Raw genomic sequence first — 16355 nt, 5'->3', positions numbered from 1 at the left:
ACACATGAGAGCTAGGAGTTTCAAACACATAGGGACTATTTGTAATGTTCCACATCTACTAGTTGGTAGAACTCATTATTGTGAAATCATATTTGAGCACGCCTAGTGCTCATTCAAAGGCACAACACATGTCAGTCCTCACATCGACCATTTCCTCCGCCTTTACATAACTATGTTTAGGTGAGAGGACAACTATATTTACTTCCATAAGCACGATATATACTTGGATCGGAAGAAAGAACAACTGGGAGTTCATGTGCTTAGACAGTCACACCCACACCCAAACAAATAATTCCTTCGTTTGAAGGTCCGAGAGACAAGAATCATCTATATATGTTGGTTTGGACTAGATCTTGGGAATGAGAAACATCAGGAAATGGCTTATTTGGAACATCTAGCCTTTGTGCGTCTCATTTTGGCCTCATGTTGTACGTGTTTGACATCTCCAAGGCCGAACTGCAAACGGCTGAACTTTACACAATGTAAATTCCTCTGCGTCGCTGCTACAATCGAGCTACGTAAATGTGATTGTAGGGAGAATTATCACTAAAGCTGGATTAAAATAAGTGTGATCCAATTCTATTTATGTCTTATGAGAATTTCACAAATCATTTTCTGATATCGTATGACATGGCATCATGTGGCATGCGGGTCCAACGCTACATAAGTTTGACACACTTTGTTAGGATTGGAAAAAAAGTTAAGGACCTCTTTGATTTAAAGGATTATCGTGGGAAGTTTGGAGGATCCAAATCCTTAGATTTTTTTTCTGCGGTGGTTGTTTGATTTGTACGATTGAATTTCATATAATTTTTTTTTCAAGAAACCATTTGCACTCCATTTTACACGCTTGTACTCAACCTTTTGGTAAGCATTCTTTGCTTCTCTTGTGTGGAAATCAAACAAACTTTGGTGTACAAGAAACTTGGTGGGATTGGTATGTGTCTATGATTGCAATCCTACGTTTTCCTATTCCTAAATTCTCAAAATCCTGCGAATCAAAGAGACCCTAAATGAGGAAAACATCGAGTAAAAAGAGTATCTGTTCCTTGTTACGATTGTACCAAAAAAAAGTTAAGAGCCTCTTTGATTCAAAAGATTATCGTGGTGCGAGTAGTACATGGAAAGTCCAAATGAGAAGATTAAAAAAAAAGCAAAATGAACGGGCAAACCAGCACGATAATTCCGAGTCCATTTCGCTTTACGATCGTACGCTCGAACCGAACCGAGCTCGCGGTGTTGCCCCCCCTCCCTGGGTCGGACCCCATCACGGCCACCTCCTCTGCGCTTTCTGCCTCTGCAAAATCGCCTCCCTTCTTCTCTTCTGCCCCTCTCACTACGCGAACCCGCCTCGGCGACACGAAGCGAAGCGTGAGCTCGTCCGCCGCGAGATGGTAAGCACGATCCCCTCCCCCATTCCCATTCCCATGCCTCCGCCGGCCCGCCGTGCCCAGCATCCGCCGCCGCGTCCGCACGCGGATCTAGCCCGTCACCGGTGGGTCGCGAAAGGATCCCCTTCCTCGCTGTCGTTTGGGTTTGTCGAGGGTTTGGGATCGATCGGAGGTCGCTGCTAGGGTTTTGGCGGGGGACGGGGGGCGGTCGTTGCGTGATTTAGCGGATCCGTGAGGGTCTGGGACCGATGGGTGGACTGGTTGCGGAGGGAGGGAGGGATGCATGTTGTTTCCACGACATTCCACGCGAACGCTGTTAGGTAGTTTGCTCACTCAACCAATGGCCCAATGCCGGTGGACTGGTAAGCGCCTGGGTGCTACTCATCTGTGCGCTGAGACTTGAGGACCGAAATTTGTTACGGTAGCTGCAGTTGGACTCATGGTTAATCCATGCCTTCGGGTACAGCTTGCTGCAAATGCTCTGGGGAGTTCGTTTGGGATGCCTTCTGCCACCAGCATTGATGTGCGTTCATCTCACGCTGAAGTTGCCCTGTCATGACCATAGTATCTGAAAGCTGATACAGTAAATACCTGAGCGGCATGAATATTTTGTGCTGATCCCTACCAATTTTTGTAGTGTTAATGATGTTCAGAGGCTTGTAACATTGGAGACCCAGTTTTCTGATATTAATCTTGATTAGGAAGCAATTTGCCCATTCGTTATAAATACATGCTGATATAGACTCATGTGACCTGTTAGTCTGATCCATTTCCTTTGCTTGCTGTTCATCCTAATCTATTCATCTTGCTGTTACCCTGACTTGGACTTGTATCTGTTAGAGTTCATCCTAATCTTGGTATTAGTTATCTTGCTAAAGTTATTAGCCCTTATATTTCCTTTGCTTGGTGTTCTTATCAAGTTTAACAATTCGATTGGTGCATTTACCCTTTTCTTTTATTTTTGACACAAATAATACTACTACCCTTGTTTGACATAGGAAGTTAACATATGTATGTAAGATGGAGGATGCTGTTCGAAGGATGCAAAGCTTCAGATGCTTTCATCCTGTTTGTAGAGTTTGTTTGACCTCCTGTTGCTATTTAGGGGATTACCTCTGAAGCTTGGAGCATTATAATAGTGTTCTGTTGCTCTTTGGGAAGTTGGGTTAGCTTTGTTATAACTTATAAGTTGTGACCCCGTCTTATTATTTGTTTGCAATTGGGTTTGGAGGATATGCTTGACATCCCCTGTTGATTTAGATTTAAGCTTTTACTGTTTGGAATATATTCGTCATCAGATAAGTATGATTCATTGTGTTGAAGTGGACATTAGAAATCTGTACTAGCTGTTGATGGTGCAACATGTCTCAAGTATTTACTGCTTTCCTCTGCTTTTCTGTGCAGGTCGCACTTTTACATTAGATATGCTAGTTTGTTTCTTGTCATCTTTTCAAAATGGTGAAGCTGACAATGATAGCCCGTATCACTGATGGCCTTCCATTGGCTGAGGGGTTGGATGATGGTCGAGATCTGAGGGATGCCGACTTCTACAAGCAGCAAGCAAAACTGTTGTTCAAAAACTTATCAAAAGGGCATCATGATTCATCAAGGCTGTCAATTGAGACTGGACCATACCTTTTCCAGTATCCTTGACCTGTACGCTACCTGCAGCATTTTGGTTTTGTTCCTCTTTTGGAGAAAATGTGATCTATCCATGATTTTTTTGTCAAAGTTTTCTGTGCCAGAGAGGAATAGAATCATGCAACTTGTGCAGCTTAATTAGATAACTAGCTTCAGTAGTTGCTTTATTAGTAGCTGAAGTCTCTTCCGCAAGCTTCTGTCAATTTTCTGTGCCAAAGAGGAATAGAACCATGCAACTTGTGCAGCTTAATTAGATAACTAGCTTCAGTAGTTGCCTTATTAGTAGCTGAAGTCTCTCCTGTAAGCTTATGTCAATTTTCTGTGCCAAAGAGGAATAGAATCATGCAACTTGTGCAGCTTAATTAGATAACTAGCTTCAGTAGTTGCTTTATTTGTACCATTGTAAAATTCTAGGCCACAAATTTAAATTTCTGTATGCTTTATGGCATAATACACTGTTTTTGTTAGCGTTTTTGTTTATATAGAACCTGTTGTTTAATCAGTTGCTAGTAGAGTAGTAGTAGCAAGTTTGCTTAGCCACAAATAAGGCATGCACCTGTACGTGCATCTACTAGTAGTAGTAGTTTGCTCTGTGTGAACAGAATCCTTGCATGACTAGGATCAGCAAGTAGGGCAAGTGGGCAAGAGGCAAATCAGAGTTGCAGGAGATAACCCGACAAGGCTAGAAGGTGATAAGCTGCAGAAGATAAACCTGAAACCTGCAGGGATAAGTCGGCTTGACATTCTCAGCTTCCACTAGTCAAGTGTTCACACCGAAGTGTAGTACGTGAGCTGGTTTGTGTAGCTCACTAGTAGTATAAATAGCCCACCCCATTGTATCAGCTCAATACCAAGTAGTAGAGAGAAAACGCAGCAACTTTGAGCTGCTCCAAAATACTTGTGTCATCCAGTTCTATCTTTGAGTTCAGTGTGTGTCCACTATACGTGTGTGAGAAGCACCAGCTCTAAGTAGTAGAGCTGTCAATTGGTATCGAGCAACCTCGGGAGATGTCGGCACCACCACCTCTCCAGCAGCGGCGTGCGTCCGCAACCCCTCCTCCGACAAACGAGCGACGGCGATCGCCAAGTCGGGGACGGAGCAGGTGCGACACGGCGGGGGCGAGGTCGTGGTACAGCGGGAGGTGATCCGCGAGATGACTAGCGGCGGAGGCGGCGGTACGAGCCTCGTCTTCCCGATGCTCAAGCGCGGAGACTACACCAACTGGGCCATGGTGATGGAGGTGAACCTGCAGGCGGCATCGCTCTGGGACGCGATCGAGGACGCCGCAGTCTCTCGGCGAGAGGACAAGCAAGCCTTGGCGGCACTGCTCCGCTCCACTCCACCCGAGATGCATCCGATGCTGATCGGGAAGGGGAGTGCCAAGGCGGCCTGGGAGGCGATCAAGGTGCAGCACCAGGGCAACGATCGTGTGCGCGATTCACGCGTGCGGCGGCTCCGGACGGAATTCGAGACGATCGCCTTCAAGAATGGTGAGCGCATCGACGAGTTCGGGTTGCGCATCACGAACCTCGCCGCCACCATGCGCTCCCTCGGGGATACCTGCGATGATGAGAAGATAGTAAGGAAATTCCTCTCTGTCGTCCCTAATCAGTTTGTGCAGATCGCTTTCTCGATGGAGACGATGATGAACCCGGCCACACTCACCGTGGAGGAGGTTGTCGGACACCTTCGGGCCGTCGAGGATCGCCTGAACCCTGAGCAGGGCAACACTGCCTCCGGCGGCAACCTGCTGCTAACAGAGAAGCAGTGGGAGGACAGAAGGAGGCAGCAGCGGGGCGGCGACTCTGGCAGGAACGGTGGCGGTGGACAAAAAGGTGGCAAGCCGCCGCCCAAGTCCTCGCTATCGCAAGGCTCCAGCGGCAACGCCGACCGTGTAAACTGTCACTATTGTGGCAAGAAGGGGCACCGGAAGCGTGGACCGCCGCAAGAAGCAGCGGGACGAAGCCGCTGCGGCGGCACACCCGATCCAGGACGAGAATGGCGGAAAAGCGGACCGGAGCTGCACATGGCCACCGTCGTCGAGCTCGCTTCTCCCGCACCGCCGGTGCGGCCTCCTCGACATTGACTCGATCCACCCGCACCGCCTACGGGGAGCAGGTGTATCTCAACGAGGAGCGCGCCCGCGTTGTGTTCGAGCGCACGGCGCATGACACCGATGCAGCGATGGTACCTCGACACGGGAGCGTCGAACCACATGACCGGCGACGACAGCGTCTTCGCCGAGCCGGACGAGACCGTCTCCGGCAAGGTGCGCTCGGTGATGGATCGGTCGTCGACATCCGCGGCCGCGGAACCGTCCTCTTCGTCATCAACAACGAGCGACATCACGAGCTGGCCGGCGTGTACCGGATCCCACGGCTCAAGTCGAACATCGCCGCATTGGGCAGCTAGACGAGCTCGGGTACCCCACCCATGTCGAGCACGGCTACATGGAGGTTCGCGATCGTGCCAAGGTCCTAATCGCCAAGGTGCCAAGGACGACGAACAGACTCTACGTGGCGCAGCTCCAAATCGTGCGGCCAGTGTGTCTGGCGGCGCACGCCAACGACGACGCGTGGCGCTGGCACTCACGCTTCGTCCATCAGAGCTTCGATAGCCTCGAGAAGATGTCGAGGAAGGGAGTAGTGCGCGGTCTCCCCACCATCAGCCACGCCGAGCAGCTTTGCGAAGCTCGCATTGCGGGAAGCACCGGCGCTCCCCATTTCCCGCGAGCAACCAAGTACCGCGCCACGAAGCCTCTTGAGCTCGTGCACGGTGACTCGTGCGGTCCAATCTCGCCAGCCTACACCGGGAGGGAAGAAGTACTTCCTCTTGCTCGTCGACGACAATAGCCGGTACATGTGGTTGTACCTGCTCAGGTCAAAGGATGAGGCAGCTGCGGCAATTCGGCGTTTCCAGACCGAGACAGAAAAGGAGACGCAGCGTCCTCTGCGCGTGCTCCGCACTGATCGGGGTGGCGAGTTCACGGCGAACGAGTTCGCCGATTGGTGCGCAGAGCATGGCGTCCAGCATCACCTCACTGCCCCCTATTCTCCACAACAGAATCGGGGTAGTGGAACGGCGGAACCGGACGATCGTCGGCGCCGTCCGGAGCATGCTCAAGGCAAAATCCGTCCCGGCCTAAGTTCTGGGGAGAAGCGGCGGCAACAGCGGTGTTCGTCCTGAACAGATCCTTGACACGGAGCCTGGAAGGGAAGACACCATTTGAAGCCTGGTATGGCAGAAAACCTAGTGTTCACTTTCTTCGCGTGTTCGGCTGCAAGGCATACGCGAAGGAGACGAAACCAGGCTTGAAGAAGCTCGATGACCGCAGCCACCCGATGGTGATGCTTGGGTATGAGGAAGGAAGCAAGGCGTATCGCCTGTATGACCCGGAGAAGAAGTGCCTCCATGTCTCCCGCGACGTCATCTTTGATGAGGCCGCGAGCTGGGATTGGGGAGAGCACAACGACGGCGCTGCCACTCTCGCTGTGGAGAGTTGGACAATGTCGCAACCAACGGCAGCACCGCCGGAGAAACCAGCTGAAGTAGCACCTCTATCAAGCTCTCCTTCGCCGTCACCACAGGCAGCATCGACTCCGACTGGGCCGCCATTGGTGGGTCGGCCCATCTCTGCGCCATCAGGCCAACCCGTGCGTTTCGTCTCTCCACCAGCAGATGGAGGCATCGAGAATCTGGATGCCGGCGTTGACCCAAGCCTCGCTCGCTACCGCAGCATTCGAGACTTCCTCAACCCAGATGAGGAGAATCCAGGGCGAGCGGAGCGCCTCCTCCTCACTCCCACAAAGCGAGCCGCCGACGCCGCCGAGGCCGAAGGAGACGAAGATTGGCGGCTCGCCATGGTCGATGAGCTCCAGTCAATCGAGGAGAACCAGACATGGTCGCTTGCTGATCTGCCGCCAGGTCACAAGCCCATCGGATTGAAGTGGATCTTCAAGCTCAAGCGTGACGCCGATGGTCACGTCCTCAAGCACAAGGCCAGGCTCGTCGCGAAGGGATACGTCCAGCGGCCAGGGATTGACTTCGATGAAGTCTTTGCCCCTGTTGCGCGACTGGACTCTGTCAGGCTCCTGATCGCTGTCGCTGCCCAATTCAAGTGGGAGGTCCACCACATGGACGTGAAGACAGCATTCCTCAACGGTGACTTGGGGGAGGAAGTGTATGTGACTCAGCCGCCAGGATTCGTCGACGGCAACAACTCGAGCAAGGTGATGCGCCTCCACAAGGCACTCTACGGTCTCCGTCGAGCCCCGCGCGCATGGAACACCAAGCTCCATGCCGTGCTGGTGTCACTCGGTTTCGTGCGGAGTGCTTCGGAGCATGCCGTGTACACCCGTGGAGAGGGTAACTCACGACTTCTGCTTGGAGTCTATGTCGACGATCTCGTCGTCACAGGAGGGAGCACCACTGCAATCTCAAGCTTCAGCGGCAGATGTGCAGCCAGGCTCAAGATGAGTGACCCGGGCTTGCTCACTCTATACCCGGGCATCGAGGTATGTCGGGCTCCCGGCCACATCACGTCGAGCGGAGCGCCTCGCAGCCGAAGGTGCTCGAAAAGGCGGGCATGGCTGACCGCAACGCAGCTCATGTGCCGATGGAGCCAAGGCTGAAGCTCTCGAAGAGGAGCACGAATCCTCCGGCCGACGTCACGCCGTACCGCAGCGATTGTCGGCGCTCGCGCTACCTCGTGCACACGAGGCCGGACATCAGCCTTCGCCGTTGGCATGGTGAGCCGCTTCATGGAAGCGCCCACCACGGAGCACCCGAGTGCTGTGAAGCACCTACTCCGCTACATTGCGGGGACGATCGACACCGGCTGTTCCGTTCTCCTCCGCGCCGAAGGTGCACACCTGATCGGCTGACGACGATGCAGATCACGCCGGTGATATCGATGACGAGGAAGAGTACTACAGGTACACTCTTCTTCTTCGGAAATTGCTCTAGTGTCATGGCAGAGCCAGAAGCAAAGGGTGGTGGCATTGTCGTCCTGCGAATCTGAGTACATCGCAGCTGCGACGACGGCATGTCAAGGTGTTTGGCTCGGCCGTTTGCTCGGCGACTTGCTGGGATCTGCTCCTCTCGTTGCTGATCTGCTCGTCGACAATAAGTCTGCGATCCAACTGTGCTGAATCCAGTGTACCATGACCGTAGCAAGCACATCGACACGCGGTACCACTACATCAGGGACTGCATTGAGGATGGAACTGTCACGGTCGAGTACATCGGCACAGAAGACCAACTCGCAGATATTCTGACCAAGGCACTTGGTCGTGTTCAGTTTCAAAATATGCGAGAAAGAATTCGCGTCATCAACCTCTACCGCAACTAGATTAGGGGGAGAATTGTTGTTTAATCAGTTGCTAGTAGAGTAGTAGTAGCAAGTTTGCTTAGCCACAAATAAGGCATGCACCTGTACGTGCATCTACTAGTAGTAGTAGTTTGCTCTGTGTGAACAGAATCCTTGCATGACTAGGATCAGCAAGTAGGGCAAGTGGGCAAGAGGCAAATCAGAGTTGCAGGAGATAACCTGACAAGGCTAGAAGGTGATAAGCTGCAGAAGATAAACCTGAAACCTGCAGGGATAAGTCGGCTTGACATTCTCAGCTTCCACTAGTCAAGTGTTCACACCAGAAGTGTAGTACGTGAGCTGGTTTGTGTAGCTCACTAGTAGTATAAATAGCCCACCCCATTGTATCAGTTCAATACCAAGTAGTAGAGAGAAAACGCAGCAACTTTGAGCTGCTCCAAAATACTTGTGTCATCCAGTTCTATCTTTGAGTTCAGTGTGTGTCCACTATACGTGTGTGAGAAGCACCAGCTCTAAGTAGTAGAGCTGTCAGAACCTGCTTATTCTGATCTGCCCGAGCCTTTCATAGGCATTGGTAACATACTTCTACTGCTTATGTGAGTAAAAAATTTGGTGACTTGAATCCTGAACACTTTGTTGGACTGCCCTCGCTTTTACATCTACAACACCTCTTGCAGTGCACTCTGTCTTCATGATGCATTCGTGTGTTTATTGCATGTAGTAAGACGTTGCTAATACTGTATATTGAGAAGGAAATCCTCATCTGTAGTTGTAACTTGTTTTCTTGGTGAAATTATTGTACCTCTCTTGTTGCACCTTGATTCAACAAAACAGTTACATCATTGAGAGCCGTGTATGCTATTTGACAATGTGCGACCGTTCTTATCCAAAGAAACTTGCATTCCAGTATTTAGAGGATCTAAAGAATGAATTTGAGAGAGTCAATGGCAGCCAAATTGAAACTGCTGCAAGGCCATATGCTTTCATCAAATTTGGTACGGTTTTGTGGATCTTATATGAAGATTCTTCCTGCTCATTTTCTTAATAGCTAGTACTTGATAGCTTATACATGTCTATGTTTAGACACGTTCATACAGAAAACCAGGAAGCTGTATTTGGATACCAGAACCCAAAGGAACCTTGCCAGGTTGAATGATGAGCTCTACGAGGTGCACCAGATTATGACTCGCAATGTTCAAGAAGTTCTTGGTGTGGGTGAAAAACTAGATCGTGAGTTCCACACTGTCATCGTATGTTCATTACGTTGTATTGTTGCTTAATATATTTTTCTCGATTTATAGACACTTGAATGATTTCTGTGCATATTTAGATATATTTGGAACATATCTGTAAGTGTGTACCCCAAAAGGCATCAGTGAGTAGGGTGTCTGTTATGTTCAGAAACTAATTTGGTTTCAATGGATGTGAATTTTCTGTTGGGCTATAGTATAATTTTGGTATATGCCTTTCATCAATAGGACCTTTTACTCTTCCATATTTCATTACACATGCTTCTTTTGGAACCCCTTAACTGTAGTACTAGTTATTATGACTGCCTTAATGCTATGTTTTCTTTCTAGTCCTATATTTCGAGAATACTTGCAAAGACTTTTGTGCAATTTACTTTTGGACACTGCATTTTCGTATTTTCGACTTTTTTGCTGTGGACGCTTCCTTTTTAGCAGCACTTGTCATGGTCCTTCTACCGTATCATTACATATTCATAACCCTCAGCCATGTCAATTAAGACTGTTGCTCAAAAACAAGTTTCTATTTGTCCTTTGCAGAGGTGAGTGAAATGTCTAGTAGGTTGATCTCTGATACCAGAATGTATGCAGACAAGGCAAAGGATCTCAATCGCCAGGTATCCTTCATGTAACTTCACTTTCTGCTCCAGTATATATGTATCCAAGCAGTTAAGCTTAGTACTAGTACTAAAACAAATGATAAATCTGTACTGGACACGAGATAAGTATGGCTCTCTTTTGTTCACAGTAGTGCTTTCATCTTTTTTGTTTCTTATGTTAAATGAAAGTAATCTTGAGGTAAATCTATTTATTTGGTTCGTAGTATCATGGTGCCATCTTTTTACTCAAACTTACTAGTTCAAGATTCCATAGTTAGATGTAGGCTGCGTTTGACATTACAGTGGATTATGATAAATTCCATTTGCCTAACCAACTTTTGCTTATTTTTCCTTTTGGTTGCCAACTTTTTATTTATTTCCGTGGCTCTTTGTCTAAAACAGCTTATAAAATGTGTGCTGCTCAACACAGTTGAGTAGCCACAAACTTCGCTTCATACTTCCTGTTTTAGTTCGATTGGTCACTTCCTGCAAATTTCATGTGTTGTAATTCTTAGTATAAACAAATAAAAGCCGTGCAGTCAAACCTAACTAGGTCCCGTTGTGATCTGCAACAACCTTCTAATTAATTCTTAATATGTTTTCCTCTTCTATTTGGTAACCATACAAATTCCAGTAAGTTTCTGCAATCATAGGATTGGCATGGCAATCTTGCATGCCATACTATACCGTCTCTGTTGTTAATACTACTGGTTTTATCTTGTCTGGTTGAGTTGATTGCAGTATAACGGCTACCTGATGTATACCACTTCTGAGAATGTGCAAGATAGCTGGTTATCATTTCATTCCATAAAAAATAACAGTTTACACTGGTTTCAAGAGAACCACCACACATAAAACGATAGGCTAGAAGAATAAATTATCATATGGGATACAGCTCCCAACTATCTCTCTGTATTGAACAACCTACCGAAGGGCGCCAAGCCCTGCCATCTGATCGACACCACTTTACCCATGTAATTTACAAACTAGTCAAAAAAAAATGTTGGTTGTGAGTGTTCATCGAGCATTCTGCTCGATAACTAGTCACCGTTAGCTGCTGTCCTTTTTCTTATTAATCTGACAGCATTGCCTCTTGGTGTTTTCAGGCCTTGATTCGGAAGTATGCCCCTGTTGCCATTGTGATTGGGATAGTAGTGATGCTCTTTTGGGTCAAGAACAAGATATGGTGACCTGGTGACGCTCGGACATCCTCCATTACAAGATGAAGACTTCTCAAGATCCCGATGCACCGTATAATCGATTCCAGCTCAACAGTCGCTTCTACAGCTTATCCCGCATCTGCCTATTCAAGCGAGAGTACACTTTAGCTGCATATTCCTCTCAAACAAGAGTACCGAACTGCAAACCTAAATGCGTTGTGTAGTAGTAATAGAGCCTTATCCTGATGGATGAGTTCCATGAATTCTTGGAGCCGCACATTCCATTAACTAAATAGATGTGTAGAGTTGGCTTTTCGATCTTGGAAATGGTAAATGTTTCTTTTTGCCATTTAAAGATTTCAGGCTGAAATGGTAAATGTTTCTTTTTGCCATGATCGGCTAGTATTTGTACGGTTGTAAGTGGGCATGTTTTTGGAACGTTTGCAAACGCGATGAAATATGTTCAGACTGCTGCTGGAGAAACAAGCCATTTCATTCCCACATTTCCAATTTGTTCGGTTGATGAACGTTTTGGCCCTGGCATTTCACACAATTCTAGTAGTCGAGATTGCCTCGTCTGCTGTAAAATTCTGACCTGATTTCTTACAGTTGAATCCAAACCTCTCAAATCTCTAGAACTAGCAAGCAGTAGGGAATCAGCAGCGGAAGCCAAGCACCCTGCCGTCCATGGGCGAGACTCCGACGCGGCACATCTTGGATGCCTGCACCCGGTGCGTGAGCACCCCTAGCATCTTGACCCTCCCCTTGACGACCAGCAGCGAGTCCACCTCCATGACGACGGCGGCGGCTGCCGGCTGCTGCGCGGCCATCTGCAGCGGCGTTGGCGGCGGCGTGGCCGCGGGGAAGGCCTGGACGGCGAAGCTGGCGGTGAGGTGCTTGGTGCTGCCGCTGTCGATGAGGCCCGCGGGGATGTAGATGGAGCCGATCTCCCCGCCGGCGTAGGCGATGCGCAGCGAGCTGTCGAAGTGCGCGAGCGGCGCGCGGTTGGGGTTGCGCACCGTGGCCAGCTGCTCGAAGGTGAAGGCGACGGTGCCGTTGGCCGCCGCGAAGGACGGCAGCCGCACCGCCGACACCGCGATGTCCGGAGGCCGCGGGCGGAAGAGGAGGAACAGCGCGGCGGCGGCCCCGCCGCCGGCCAGCAGGAGGAAGACCGCGGCTAGGAGGCAGGATGTTAGTGGGGAGGCGCGGCGACGTCGTCGGGGCCGCTCCGGCTCGTAGTAGTACGGGTACGGCCAGGTGGGAGGCGACGGCGGCCTGTCGGTGGTCGCGACGGGAGCTGCGCCGCGGCCCTCCGGCACGTAGTAGGGGTTTGGCTGCGGTTCTGGCGGCCTAGCCACGGTCGGGGCGCGACCCTCTGGAACCCCGTTGGCCTGCCCGGGTGGCTTGGTCACTTCCTGAGCGGCGCGGCCCTCTGGAACACCGTTGGGGTGCCCCGGTGGTCTGGCCACGGTGGCGACGGGAGCCTCGCGAGCTGCGCGGCCCTCCCGCGCGCCGTACTGCTGCCCCGGCGGGCTGGCCACGGCGGCGGCGGGAGCTTCCGGAGTCGCGGGGCGCTCCGGCGGCCTGGCCACTGCGGGGTCGGCGGGAGCCTCCCGAGTCGCGCGGCCCTGCGGCGCTCCGTGCGTCTGCGCCGGTGGCCTGGCCACGTCGGCGAGGAGTGCCGCGCGGGCCTCGGCGGCGTGGTTCGTGGCCGGCCGAGGCCTGGGCGGCTGCGGCTCAGGCTCCGGCGGCCTGGTCCTGACGGGGACGGGAGCCTCGTCGCCCTCTGCCGCGCGGTAGGGCCTCCTGCCCTGCCCCAGCTGCTGCTGCCGGCGCTCCGGCGGCCTGGCCGTGCCGTCGCCGGCCGCGGCCGCGGGCTCGCGATCTGTCGGCGCCCGCATGCGCGGTGGGAGCGGAAGTGGTTGCTGCCGCATCCTACTCGCTCGGATGCGCTCGTGTCGCTCGCTCTCTACTCTCTTGTTCTCTTGCGCCGCTTTACCTCGGCACGACAACGCGAGAACACGATAATAATGCTGTTGGGTGGCATGTGCGTGGGGGTGCCCGGGCGGAAAGGGTGGCGAGTGGGGGAGTGAGCTTGCTCAGTGGAGAGGAGCTTTTCGACTTTGGAGACTTCTCTTCTACTAGATGAGAACTGAGCTGATTGTACGTTACCGCCATGTGAGTGATTTTCTGGCGGTGTGAAACGGCCACGGAGGTCGACGGACGAATCTTGACCGTTCGCGACGCTCACGCGGTTGTGATCTCGGCCAGTGTGCGAAGGTGAGTTTATCAGGTTCTGTTGCGCCGGCAGGTGACCAGCAGCCTAAAATAGGCGATTTTTCATCTCTTTTCTCCTTGCTCCCGCAGCTTCATCGGCACACTTCGTTGTTTCGTTTATTGTTATTTCCACCTTTGGGTAAAGCTACAAGATCTTTATCTTGAAAAAAGCTACTACTACTACATATTTTTTTTTTGAGCGGAACTACTACTACTACATGATCTTAGTCTTTAAGCAACGTGCCGCGCTGGCTGCGATTTCTTTTTTGCTTGTTGGGCCAGAGCAAACAAATACGACGTCATTGGCGGAAAGTATCATTTGCTCCTGAGCACCAGTGATCTCGTCGTTTAAATAAATTTAAAATCATGGTTTACAAGTTTTAAAAAAATCTGAAAATAATTCTGCACATAGTTAGTGTTGTATCCCACAAGCATGTAAAATCGTGACTTGAAATTCTTTGTATTGTGGGCTACACAAAAATGGCAAATCTGATAAAATTTGGGGATTTGAAACATACTTCTACATATCTACATTTTTGTTATTTTTTTACAGCTCAGAATACAAAGTATTTGGAATTGATATTTTACACGTTTGTGGGATAATTCATGAACTACATCCGAATATTTTTTTTCAATTTTTTTAAGACTCACAGATATGGTTTTGAATTTTTTGAACTAACCAGGAGCACTGGAGCTCGGGAGCATGGAATCTGCGTTCCGTCATTGGTTGCTATGGCTGAGCAGGTTATTCACACTAGGGTTCACTGGATTCAGTTTTGGTGATTAAGAGATTAGAAGATGCCTAGATTATTTAGCACACTTCTTATTTTTCGGTGGTTGATTTTTGTATCGATCCTCGTTAATCCATGATTTGTAAACTTTGAATATTCAGGCTTTAATAAAATGCAGTGTGCATCAACCGATGCAGAGGCCGGGATGAACCCCATTTTGAAAAAAAATGGTTGCTATGGCTAGGCAATAAACAGAGAAAACTGCAGTTTTCACCAGCTTCATTTCAAGGTTTTTGCAAGAATGACCACTTTGACGGGTTTCCCTTCCACGTCTAATATGTTGCATGATCTACCAGTTCTTCGCTAATGACTACTTACCTCGGCTAATACGCCTACTCTACTTTTTTTCTTTTGTTTCCATCTTCGAAGCGTCAGTTTTGGAGAACTTGAACTTCAGTGTTATCATGCTGGTGTTTGAAGGACTCGAGACTATAGCGGATTTTTTTTCTTCTTTTTTCAGTTACGTGCATTCGTACTACTATTAGGATATTATTTTCGTGATTTCTCAGATTTACGTATCATTTGTGGTATTGAATAAAAAATCATATTATTTTAAAAATCATATTATTTTAAAAAATCATGCTGGTATTGAATAAAAAATCATATTATTTTAAAAATAGCCATGACGCAGTCATCAATCTTGATGCCAACTGAGCTAGATAGTGCATAAACAAATAATCTAGATAAGCACGTGTTAATGTTTCATACTAGATAATTTTTGTGACAATGAGATGATGCTTTTCAGCTGAGAAATAAAACGGGCAAAAAAGATTTCCGTCGCCGGGACTTGAACCCGGGTCTCTCGGGTGAGAGCCGAGTATCCTAACCACCTAGACTACGACGGATTTGTCCTAAAAATCAGTGCTTACTCTTTTAATACACTAATATAATGCCATATCCAGTTAGCCTAGCCTGGTTTTCTTGCACCCGAACTACGAGAGGACGACAAATTATGCACCTTTCGCATGCTCAAAAAACACATCTTCGCCTATCCGCGAAAGCGCCGGCCGGAGAAGAGAGGTGGCGCGTCAACTCCGGGCGTCCGCGGCGCGAGGGAACCGCGCTGTGACCGAACACGCCGCCGCTTCCGACAGAGGCGCGCACGACACTTTTGGTCCAGATTATCCACGTCCGCACGTTCGCCAAGGCAAACCGCAAGTTGCGAGCGACCATGAGCCACGCCTATAAATTGGCGGGAGCGTCCCTCTCCCTGATCACAGCAGCCGGCGCATCCATCACAAGCTAAACCAGCAACCATTTGGGCAAGCATCCTCGACCGAATCCACCTTCAGCAATGGCCGAGCACGTGAGCCACCAGGCCGGCGCGGCGGTTGGCCACGCCCAGGTACGTCAGTTGGCCGGCCGGCGACGTGCTTCCTGCTCAGGCCGTGCAAGCGTGTGTAGTTAGCTTATTACTATAACCTGGATGCCCGATTGGCAGGACACGACCGGCCATGTGGCCCACGACGCCGCGGGCACCGCGCACGGCGCGGCGGGCGCTGCCCACGACGCCGCGGGTGCGGGCGCCAACCAGGCCGGCGGCGTGCTCGAGGAGGTCGGCGGCCAGGCGCAGCTGGTCGCTCACAGCGTCACCGAGGCCGCCGGGGGAGCCGCGGAGGCCGTCAAGGACGCCGCCGGCCACGGCGGCAACTAGGCAGCCCGCCAACCCCGATCTACTCTTATATATGACTGGAGGCTGAAAGGATCATCAGCCGACGCATCTATATTTGCTTGTTTTGCTTCCCACTACTACTTGTTATACTGAAACTAGCCGGAGTGGTTTGATTCTCGCCTGTGGACTGGGCTGAGGATCGCCACGCTAGCTCTGGTTCGATTTGTCTCGTCCCGCTATGTAAGGTGCGACGTGATTTCTAATAACAAGTGGAGTATTGCCGTACTGGATCTTGCATTCATCATTG

The 16355-nt window shown here is 50.2% G+C and overlaps 3 protein-coding genes and 1 non-coding gene across 4 annotated transcripts; 2 read left to right on the top strand and 2 right to left on the bottom strand.

Moving 5' to 3' along the window:
* Positions 1 to 1299: 1299 nt before the first annotated feature.
* On the top strand, positions 1300 to 11631 carry LOC124666874 (25.3 kDa vesicle transport protein-like). The gene is made up of 6 exons (XM_047204200.1): positions 1300 to 1394; positions 2796 to 3034; positions 9197 to 9357; positions 9446 to 9592; positions 10150 to 10226; positions 11315 to 11631. Exons 2-6 carry the CDS (start codon positions 2847 to 2849, stop codon positions 11396 to 11398), a joined length of 657 nt encoding a protein of 218 aa, XP_047060156.1. The 5' UTR covers positions 1300 to 1394; positions 2796 to 2846; the 3' UTR covers positions 11399 to 11631.
* Positions 11632 to 11871: 240 nt separating this feature from the next.
* Positions 11872 to 13302, bottom strand: LOC124663880 (atherin-like). Its single transcript, XM_047201527.1, has one exon. It carries the CDS (start codon positions 13300 to 13302, stop codon positions 12025 to 12027), a length of 1278 nt encoding a protein of 425 aa, XP_047057483.1. The 3' UTR covers positions 11872 to 12024.
* A 1906-nt stretch (positions 13303 to 15208) lies between these two features.
* TRNAE-CUC lies at positions 15209 to 15281 on the bottom strand. The gene has a single exon. It is a non-coding gene; the product is annotated as a tRNA-Glu (tRNA).
* A 449-nt stretch (positions 15282 to 15730) lies between these two features.
* Positions 15731 to 16090, top strand: LOC124666412. The gene is made up of 2 exons (XM_047203750.1): positions 15731 to 15781; positions 15878 to 16090. Exons 1-2 carry the CDS (start codon positions 15731 to 15733, stop codon positions 16088 to 16090), a joined length of 264 nt encoding a protein of 87 aa, XP_047059706.1.
* The last annotated feature ends 265 nt before the right edge of the window (positions 16091 to 16355 follow it).

This window comes from Lolium rigidum, chromosome 6, assembly GCF_022539505.1.
Source record: "Lolium rigidum isolate FL_2022 chromosome 6, APGP_CSIRO_Lrig_0.1, whole genome shotgun sequence".
In the NCBI taxonomy this organism is placed as follows: Eukaryota; Viridiplantae; Streptophyta; class Magnoliopsida; order Poales; family Poaceae; genus Lolium; species Lolium rigidum.
Note: the sequence above shows the minus strand (reverse complement) of the source record. Positions and strands in the feature narration are given on the sequence as shown.